The 11,303-nt window shown below is 35.8% G+C and overlaps 1 protein-coding gene across 1 annotated transcript; it reads right to left on the bottom strand.

Annotated features, from left to right (window-relative positions):
* Window positions 1-866: 866 nt before the first annotated feature.
* Window positions 867-6,214, bottom strand: LOC147386157 (uncharacterized). Its single transcript, XM_086422970.1, has 3 exons — window positions 5,932-6,214; window positions 1,549-4,462; window positions 867-1,431 (listed from the first exon to the last, which is right to left on the bottom strand). Exons 2-3 carry the CDS (start codon window positions 4,408-4,410, stop codon window positions 1,135-1,137), a joined length of 3,159 nt encoding a protein of 1,052 aa, XP_086279096.1. The 5' UTR covers window positions 4,411-4,462; window positions 5,932-6,214; the 3' UTR covers window positions 867-1,134.
* Window positions 6,215-11,303: the final 5,089 nt, after the last annotated feature.

The raw sequence follows: 11,303 nt of genomic DNA, 5'->3' as shown, positions 1-11,303 counted from the left end.
AGGGCGATGGAACCCAACTTATAGAAAGACATAAAGCAAACTATTTCTGAATATGCAGACATTTCGAAGAGGGCAGAGGAATTTGGATTTATTAGCTATCGCTTAGTTGTAATGTGGGAGATAGGTGTACATGATCATGATATTGGGGGGACTGAATGTGATGGGTAGAATCGTGATTTCATGAATTTTTATTTTTGGAAAATACTTGGCTTCAAATCTTGTTTAATAAGAGGGCATCAAACAAACAGCTGAGATGGGAAGATATTTTCAGGGCCTCACATCATTTGAGGTTAGAAAAATCCTCTTTTTTTTAACACATTGAAAGAAATATAAATAGAGCATGTCATTCAAATATATGAAACAAATATGTGACCATTTGAACAAAAGCGTATAGAAACCATGAAATGGTTGGTCCTGAATCTTTATAGCAGAATCTGCACAGCCCGTACAGCTATTCCATGTATGCTACTTCCCATTCTCTCATTCTCATATTCAGAACTTTGTTATCTAATTCATGCTCATTATCTATGTAGAACTTCCCCCGCAAATGCACCACCTGTACCGATGTGCAATGCATGCCCCATTCTTATTCTCCAATATTCAGAGCTTCGTTGTATATTCTGTGCTCACTATTCTCCATAAAATTCAAATAACTATCTAATTCTGTCGGAGATCCACCTACACCATTGTTCCATGCATGATTTTTTGTTATTCTCCAACATTTAGAGCTTATTTTTCTACTTGTGTGTTCATTTTTCTCTGTAAAATCAGACGAAACTTACCTAATTCTGTCCAACAACTCTGAGATTTTATGGGTATAAAGAACCAAAGCAAAAAAAACAAAAAAAAAGTAACTAAGGAGAGTGTGAGATCTTTGCAAAAAACTTTTTACACTTATAAAAAGCAAAGCCCATACTGGACAGAAAGACTAAATCCACCATATACGAGTATTCCTGATATTGATTGTACAACTAATATTAAAGTACAACTGATATCGTTCATGCACGAACTATACTTGTTTGAGGGGTGAACTATACTTGTTTGAGGGGGTCAGTTGCTGAACACCTAGCAAACTGGAGATCTCCAAAGAACGTCTTTCAGGAAAATGGGCCCCAATTATTATCTACTGAGAAACTAGGCCCTCCCAACAGGAGAAAGAGGCGGAAATGAGGCATAGCTTGGAGGGGCTCCGCCTTCAATCCATGTGGGAACCTTTATTCTATCAGTTTCCTTTGATATAGGTTCCTGTGATGTTATTTCTCGAAACAGATTACTCACTTCGGAAAGATCCGTGATGTTCCTATTATGTAGGAATGCTATACAGATGGAGAATGCTTGTAGCGAAGAGATTGATGCATTGAAATCAACAGAGTAGATTCCCTTGCTGTAACTGGTCAAGCTGAAGGAAAGCCTGTTTTCATGAGCTCCTCCCTGTGAAAAGATATTGAAGGAAACATGGAAATTTAAATAACAGAACACTCAACACACACACACAAAAGGAAAATAAGATGAAGAACAGAAATAAAGGCAGTGATTAGTAATGAGAACCTGAACAAAAAGATCAAATTGATCTTGGGTGCAAGAATCTCCAAATGAACAAGAATCCTTATTGCATTGATACTGATTGGAGAGAACTCTTAGTTTGCAACCTAGATCCCATCCTCCACAGTCACAAGAACCACCCGATATCCATCGGTCGATGAGAGGAGAAGGTATTCCATTAGCTGCCAAGCCATGTACACCACTCGGGAGTATGACTACAGTGCTAGGAAAGCTTTCATTTTCTACACTAGGCCCAATCTGTCGATTTTCTCCTGAGTTGATAGAACATCTATCCTCGGACAAAAACTCGGGAAACCCAGTCTTTGGTAAGACTTTTGAGACCTTCACAACAATGGCTGCAAGTTCACTATTTGGTTGGAAGTCAGGGGTTCCCTGATCTGTCTGTCTTGGTTCAACACCAAACAAAACGAACTCTCTCACCATAAATTGATCCTTGGAATTGTGTCTGGTCAACTTGGAGGAGCACTGAGAGCTGGAAACTTTCATCTGACCAACAACGTTACGAAGATATTCACGACTTCTACCTTTACTTCCTTGACGCATCCACCCTCCACTCTTTTTCTTAATTTTGTGAAAGCAACAAAATGTGTAAATCCAGCTGCAATCATGCTTTCCAGATGTATTTATTTTCCTCATTGTAGCTTCAAGAATGTTACTGCTCTTGTCAACTGCGAATGTGAAGAAAGGCAGTCCATTCCTTACAGTGACTTGTAGAAGAGCTTGCACCATTGATGTCACGTGTCCTTCATCCTGATGAGAACCATCGGCATCAGTTGGTCGGCAACTTGAGAAATCCAAGCTTCTTTTTACTGGCTGAACAGAAGAATCTAACCATCCATCGATCGACTTGCAGGCCCTATGAATTGATGTTGATCCATCTTGTAATGGTTCGGAAGAGTTAAGGCGGTTAGCTGCCTTGGACTTCAGTAATGGATCCAATAACCTTCTCAAGGGACTGGACCTGGCTCTGCTATTAGTGGTTGTTGCATCTCTTTTCAAGTTATCTCCACAAGAATCTGATTCCACTGGGCCAGACTTCGAAGTAAGATAAGTTGAGCTCAACCGCGGCAATGCTGAACCCTCTTTAAAACTGAAACTTCTGCTTATCCTACCCAAACCAACACTTGACCGATGTTCATGTGATGGATTTTTTCCTTTTGAAACTGCCGCTTTCGAATCTGATCCATTGGAAGACTTGTTTACTATTGCATAGGTGGGCTTTATGGTTAACTTGTTCTCTTCTGCCTGCTTTTCTTTTGATTGAACAGTTGGCAATGCATCTGATGGAACTTTTGAACCATGAGCATCTACAGAGCTACGTGAGCTCACGTCTGAATCTTTGCTGGTTTCAACTCCACAAGGCAATGGGCACGAGTGTGGGATGTCAGAATATGGTTCCGTAAACTGGTCCTCATCAATATGAAGGCTGTTTGTAAAGCTCCTATAATTTTTTTCTGTTTGTCTTCCATCATTTAATGATGGCTTTTTTCCTTTTGAAACTGCTGATTTCAAATCTGATCTATTGGAAGGCTTGTTTACCATTACATAGGTGGGCTTTACGGTTGACTTGTTCTCTTCTGCCTGCTTTTCTTTTGATTGAACAGTTGGCAATGAATCTGATGGAACTTTTGAACCATGAGCATCTACAGAGCTACGTAAGCTCACATCTGAATCTTTGCTGGTTTCAACTCTATAAGGCAATGGGCATGAGTGTGGGATGTCAGAATATGGTTCCGTAAACTGATCCTCATCAATATGAAGGCTGTTTGTAAAGCTCCTATAATTTTTTTCTGTTTGTCTTCCATCATTTAATGTTGTGGATTTGGACTTTTGCACGACACCTGAGCTACTTATCTTGGTGGAGTCCCTTGGCAAAAGGAGAACAATGGTTTTGCGTCTGCCAGGGCAATGTTGATCAGGAAGGGTAAATTCTTGGAACTGAGTCATTCTCTGTGTAGATTCACCTTCTGCACCTTTCGTCTTTCCCTTTGGACAAAACGAGGCTATCTGAATTTTCGTATCTGATGATGAAGTTCCCATTTCTAAAATCATGTTTGGATCTAAACATTTTCCTTTACCCTTCTCAGGTTTGATCTCCGAATAATTTCCCCCACGAAGAACTGTTCCAGTGAGCTTTTGCTGCCCAGCCAAGACACTCTGAGGTGCAGTTCTTAAACCTTGAAGATCTTCAGCAGCTTCTCTAGAGGGTTTAAAACCTCGAGAATGGCTTTCTTTGAAAGATGAGGTCAGATGAGAATGCAATGAGGAGGATTGTTTCCTTTGATGAGCCCGAAAGCCGATGTCACTTCCACTAGGCAAGGTAGATGAAGTACTACTAGTGGGCTTTGAATTCATGCTACTTCTGCCTGGGATTTGTTTTTGGTTATACTTCCATCTTTCGAGACGCTCCCAATCAAGGACTCCAACATTCAAAACCTTGTCTTGGAGGTTTTCTCCTCTCTCCACACGTTGAAGATAACAAGGCAAATTAGACATGTACTTGACAAGCTCATCATCTTTGGTTGCTTTCTTCTTGACGGATTGTTTTTGGTGATTCCCCGAAGATTTAGTAGGGGACAAAAGCCCATCACCTATATTCTGTTTTTTAATTTCATGATGAAGATCAGCATATGAGTGATTGATATGCTTTTCAGATTTCAACTGTTCTCGCAGCTTTAAACTTTGTCTTGCTCGGGGCGATGAGATCTTCTCCGCTGCTGCTCTTGAGGTTTGATGATTCCTTGAGGTTTGATGATTCCTTGAACTCTTTTTGAGATCTGCATGGCATCCCATATAATTGATAGGTTCCACGCCCTCTGCATTGCTTGATAGTATCTTCGTTGGCATGGTACCAAATACTCTCAAAGTTCACTTACATCTCTTTCCTACCAAAGCTTGCCTGCAAAGAAATTCATAATTATTTCTTGTCAACCTCACATTCAGATATGATTCACATAAATATGGGGTTTGCCGCTGAAGAAGCAAAGAAGAGGCAATAATTCATCTACTCAATGAGTAATGACTTTACAAACATTCAAATTCAAGGTTTTCAATACAAATTGCATAAAATGCTAGTTCAAATGCTTCCTAGTTCACATTAATGCAAGAATGCAAAAGATCCACTTCACAAGAATTAGAGAAATTTCATCATATAGGGACAAGGAAAACAATAGAAGACTGAGGTAGCAGAGTTTCTTAAATTACCATGTTCAAGCTGGTAACAGGTTAACTAAAGCCTTCAAGTTCGTAATATGTCCAATTAGAGGTTATCGCACATGTGCTCAAAATGAGAGAAGCTACGAAATACTGTTAAATGCTTGTACACCAAAGTCTGACTGAAGTTTATAATCAGTCAATTATCTCTAATGATCAGTGAGCGCTTATCCAGTTGCAGAGATTGTGATGGGCTTCAATTAATTTTAAAGTGGCACAAATTCCTCAAATCTTAAAGCCGTACATCTTTTATCATGCCAGGTTTAAAATAGTTATCAAATCATAACTAATTCAAGGCTATGCTGTACAATACCTTTGTTCGAAGTTCAAGAAACAAGAAATTGATCTCTTACCACTACGGAGAAACCAAGCATGACTACTATGCGTAATGTTGGTTAAACCACATAAATGGGTATTATGCTGAAGATAGTTACCTAATTCTCTAAAAGCCCATGATTTGGGGACGAATTTGGTGACTTGAATGCACAAATTGGCTACAAATACCTATGTTCTATAAAGATGTAACAATTATAAACCACGATCAAACAAACCTAACCATAAACTAAGAATAATGAAAAGTCATTCCACAATGAGGACTATAGTGTTGATAACTTGATATCGATCGGTCTTAAGAACGAGAAGCTGACACACACAAAAAAAAAAGTAGAAACCAAGTGAACACAAGAGAACTGAATAGTTCATGAAACTTCACGGAAATCTTTGCTAGGTAGGTTGGGGAGAAAATGACCAATTTATGTTGGGGAGAAAATGACCAATTTATTCTTTCTCCTACTCAATTTAGGCATGTTTCATGGTTATTGTCGGCAATATCGCCAATTCAATTACACACAAACAAATTTTTTGTCAGATTCAAGACTTAAAGAACATGTTCCCTACAAAACTACAAATTCAACTTCGTAAACTCATAGATCTAAGACTTATCATTAGAATCGAAGGTGCAAGCTTGCTAAGTTGTTTCAAAACCAGCCTTCACCTACTAATTACTAACCAAAAAGGGAAAAAATGAAGACTTATCATCAGATGATCAGAAGCAAAACATAAAGAGCCGATTTAGAAAATTAAGTATGAAACGCATCAAAATAACAATCTTGACTAAAATGAACGAGAATTTTTCTGTGAGAAAAGAACACAAACCTAACGACATTGGAGAATTGAACGCAAAACTCATCGATCTCGAAGAAGATCCAGTACGTTTCTGCAATTCGTAATCGTTAAAGAATGATTGGGCGTAGCTTAAAAGCAAAGAAAAGCATCGCAGAGAGAACTAGAAGACACAGAACTTCTCGAAATACGGATGCGTTTTCTCCAAAGTGGGAGAAGAGGAAACACAGATGACGGGGTTTTCGGGTTGCGTCCTCTGCAGTAGAAACAGAAGAGAGAGAGAGAGAGAGAAGAGATGCGTTGGGCGAAGGAGGCCTTTCCTCTTCATCTGTCGGCTACGAGTGATCCGTATCAAATCTAGAGGAGGCGGGAAAGATAGATGTGGGGCTCATTGGCCTCCCTGATTGAAAAAGATCTTTAGTGGGTCCTACTTGAATTACATCACACTGACCACTTGATTGTGATATTAGAGCCGAGCCTGCCTATCGCTAAGGTTAGGCTTGGGATGTTTTTGTCTTCTCTGCTATTTACTGTTCATTGGGTGATTTAGTGAGGCCCACTACCTTTCGGTGAATATTTGAGCCTTCTTATTAAATTTTTTTGAAGGAAAATTTGCTTCAAAGGACTTTTCTTTTTTTATGTAGGGTTTTTTTTCTAAATAATCTCTAAGTTTTGAGTGATCTCTTAAAAATTTATTTAGTAATTTTTTTTTTTTCAGGACAGTCGTTAGACCTCATCTCCCATATTTCTTATAAGTGAATGTTCTAACTGTTTGAATTCATCGTTATTATCCACACAAAAAATAAATAAATAAATAAAATTTTTAATATCTTAATCGAATTTCAGAGACTTCATTCAATTGGAAAAGATTTAAGAAAGAAGAAAATGTCATTTCTTAAAAAAATTTCAAATATTTGGAAGATGTATGCAACAAAATTACTTTTTTATTTATTTATTTTACTTTTTCATTAATTTTTGAATGAAAATCGATCAAGAATAGTTCTTTTGAGTTGAAATTAGCTAAACAAGTCGTCATATCAAGGTTTTAGTCGATCTTTTCATGTATTTTAATCGAAAAAAGTCAAAAATTGAAAATGGGTGTGTTTTACCAGTATCGAGTTCGACGATAAATAAAAAGTGGTGAACTCGATAGTAAATAGTGGTGAGTTTGACAATAGAAACTATAAAAACTCAATACTAAATAAAAAAGTGTTGAATTCGACAATAAATAAAAAAAGCGGTGAATTTGCCAATAATGAGGGACCATTAAAAAATAATTTCTTTACTAAATGTCCCATCAAGCTACTGCGTAAAACTTAGGGATAATTTAGAAATAAATCCATCCGCCAAGGTCCTTTAAGTAATTTTCCTTTTTATAAATAATGACAATGCCCTTTGACCTCGGTATTCTCTTATAGACTAGTAAAAATGATCTAATAATTTATAGCCAAAAATCATTTGATTTTTCTTTCTAAAATCAGTTATTTTCAATAATAATAATTTTTTAATCTTAAGATTCTTTCTATAACCACCTTCAAACATCAAGGCCAAAAGGAGTGGGGGTGGGGGAGTAGGACACAATAGAATTTTAGGTAGATAGATGATTTTTTACGGAGTGTTAAAGGAAAGTTAAAATTGATGGATTGAATAGATTAAAATAATTTTTCATAGAAGTTGAAGAATTTGAAGATGACAAAATTTTGAAAGAAAATCAAGAATTGACTCGGCTAGAGGATGAAGATGAGGAGTTTTCATTAATCTATTAGAAAAGATCCAGGTTAAGGAGGGAGTATTTCATCAATTTGAAAACACAAGAGGTATGTCAAATATTTACTAAGACATGGCAGTGAGTGTCTAAATCTATCTTAATTACTTGATTTGTCAATCAACTCAAGTCAAATTTGGGTCCAAAATTATATTCGTAGGTCGACACCATAGAATACGAACCCAATTTGTAAGGGGTAGGCATAGAGAATTTATTTCTTGTACACATATATTATCCAAGCATGCAAGTTACAAGTATAATTATTTTTATGTTAAAATATTCTAAAAAAAGTAAAATTAAAAAGAAAGAAAAAAACAGTTTCTTAAAAACTTATTTTGCATCTTCATTGTTGGATTGGTCAAACCCAATGACAATATTTAATCAACGAATTAGAATGGTTCGAGGGTTAGTACATAGTTCGTTGTATTTCACGAATCCAATACCAATTGTATTGCGAACTAGCTCATTTCGTGTTGTAGTGCCAAATTTTATTCTAATTTTACTAATCAGTTAAAAATGTGATTTACATTTTTTACATATCATGGCCAAGGAGTTAAATGTCAAACACACAAGACAGATAGGAATGATCAACATCATACTAATTGCCGTGCCTCACAGGTTGCAATTTATAATTTTAATTTCCAACCTAGTGTCAAGCTGTATTATAGTGATGGTGAACTGCGATTTGATCAGATCTCATCAGATTCATTAGTTGTCTCCATCACTGAAATAAATGGACCATTTTTTACATGGGTTTGGACCAAAGCTAATGATGATATTATGAGTAAAATTACAGAAATGCCATGGAATTTTTTAATGAGGAAAAAGGACAAGGGAATTAGTTTGAATGGGACTAGCCGGATGATATATGGCGCGTCCTACTAAAACTTTTAGCTCGATTAATATAATCAAATTAGAGTTTTTCAATTAATTTTACATTATGGGATCCAGATCCCCTACTCTTTTGGAGTCCAATAATTTCAAAGTTATCCTATCTGTATAGGTCATCACCTAAACCTGACGAGCAAGAGCTAGGATTTTCTTATAGTGGGGCAAGCTATGGTTAATTGTATAGTTAAAGAACTTGACAAATGATTTTAAAGAGAAATTTAGAATTTTTTTATTAGAAGTTGAAGAAAAGGATAGTTAGGTCATTTTCAATTAGTATATGAGAATGCCTGATATCATTAATAAAAAATTGAAAGGGGGGTACAAAAATTGGACGGAAGTGAAGGTGTGGTGGCAAATGGGGATACAGGTGAGGGACTAGGGACAAATGGGACATGTAATTAATTAAAAATATAGGGTTTTCTCAAAGTTCTGTGGGGGCAATTGCCCCCACCAGCTCCTTACTAGATCTGCTCCTGGTGGCGAGAATAATAATTAGCAAGACATGTGTTAAGGGTTTTTTTTTTGTGGGCCAATGCATCGCCCTCGCGGGTGGCAAGAAAATATTACTCATATTAGGTATCAAACACATAACCAATGGACTCTCACGATTTATTGGGACATGTGTTAAGTTGAATTTGATTTCCAGCCATTATCGAACTAAAAGATGAAGTTAAAAAAAAAATGAGAAGAAATGGAGAAAGATGAGAACAAAACAATGGAGTGAGGAAATTTGAAGAAAAAAGAAAGTATGAAGTGGTTGAAAAAGAGTGAATGAAAGTTGATTTGAATGGATCGAGGAAGAAGATAAGCATAAATTTATTTTGTTTTAATCATATATTTTTATTAAAAAATTAAGAAAATAATATTTTTTGTATTCCATGTAGTCAAAGGTCATAACAATCATTTAAAATTAATAATTTAAAATCATTGCTAGATAACCTAACGGTCAAAAACGATGACTTATTGTCAAGGAAGATGACAAATAATGTTAAATTTTACCCCAATTTCCCTGGCATTAATATTTCAAGATGAAGTCAAGATACCCTTTTATTTTTGGGAGTCCAATTTCAAACTTATCCAGTGGTCCTTGAGATCATGTGATGAAATTTTGAATTAGTGGATAAATATTGACTTTAAAACTCCACTCCTTAACTACAAACATTTTATAAGAAGATGATTCTAAATTGTATGATTGGGCTAATAATTCAAGATGGAGTCATTCAAACTTAATCTACATTGGCCACTCAAATCATGCGACATTGCTGTAAATTAGTGCGATATAAAGTGTGTTGAATTTGAAACTCCACTCTTTAAGGCATTGCTCGCAATACCAGTCCAAGAAGTTGTTTGATCCAAATTCTTTGATAGATAGTAGAATTCAAAGCCATTGATTTTGATGAACTCTACCCATTGGATACAACAATTTTTTTAACAGAGCTTCTAATACCCAAATTAGTCCACAGAACAATTTTAGTAGAGATCTAGTGTAGAATTTTTGTGTACCTTTGCTTGGAATGGGTGTGCCCCTTTTATAGAGAATGAGATAGAGTCCCCACTTTTAGATGTTTCTTTAATCAATCATTTAATTAATTAGGACTTTCCCTCGTAATATTAAAGAGGTAGTATAACTCTTTCGACCGATGAATGATCCCAATTGAGATCCCACGTGTCAGCTCCCCTGAGTCTAGAATAGAACTCAGGTAGAGTGACCTTTATAGTTAAGAAAAGCTATATAATTGAAAAGGGATTAACACAAATTTGGACGAAAGAATCTCGTGTTTGATTAAGATTCGAATTACAATGATATTCCCAGATCAAGATTAGGAGAGTAAGAAATACGAAAGAATTGTAATTCGTAAAGGAATGAAGAGGATTACGATGGAAAGATCCTAATTAAAAGATAAGGCTAAATTTCAAAATTTTCGGTAGGAATTACCTAAAGAGATTAATATTGCTTTAATTTATTTATAAAGAGAGGAAAAACATATAAATAAAGGACTTTTGATTCGTTCTTTAACCCATCGTTTTGTTGTTCATTCTAACTTGACCACTAAAGAGTCTTAATTTGGAAAATCTCTCAGATTTGAAACTTTTTGCAAGAATTAGAGGGGAATAATCATCAAGATTCGAGTTTGGAAGTGAGATAATCTTTTTTTCTTACCTACATGAAGGATAAATAGATGAAGGATTTTTTTTAAATCTTGTTTGAGGTTCTCCATCAAAAATAAGTTGAGATGAGAGGAAAAAAAATACTTGAGTTTCTAGAAATCAATATTGATTAAAATAGATTTCTTAAGGATTTATTCTTCGTGAGGATCCCGAGGAGTGTCATCCCATGGATTCATTTGATGCAAATCTTCAAATTTTGTTTGAGACAAGTTTTTGTTAGATGAAAGGCATATCCTCACCCTTCGGTGGGATTGGAGTGTGCGACCTTAAGACTAGTCCCATCTCAAAGGGTGTGGAGATATCGGTAAATTTTTTCTCATAGAAAAGTCAGTCTGAGATTTCCTAGGATCCCAAACAAACCAATCTAAAGTATTCACGTGTATTGAGACATCCCCACTTTACAAAATTACTCTAGGTAGATTTCGTACAACTAATCATCCATGATTTTGTGAAATCTTGAATTGACTCTTTTATCAATAAAAAATCTCTTGTGAGGATACTAACAATAAATAATAAAAAAATAAGTGGTCTGATCATCTCAACCATTCCTTGTTGGATACACATGTCTAATATTGTCAAC

This window comes from Akebia trifoliata, chromosome 14 (assembly GCF_017979445.1).
Source record: "Akebia trifoliata isolate Shusen 1 chromosome 14, ASM1797944v1, whole genome shotgun sequence".
In the NCBI taxonomy this organism is placed as follows: Eukaryota; Viridiplantae; Streptophyta; class Magnoliopsida; order Ranunculales; family Lardizabalaceae; genus Akebia; species Akebia trifoliata.
This window is presented reverse-complemented; position numbering and strand designations above follow the sequence as displayed.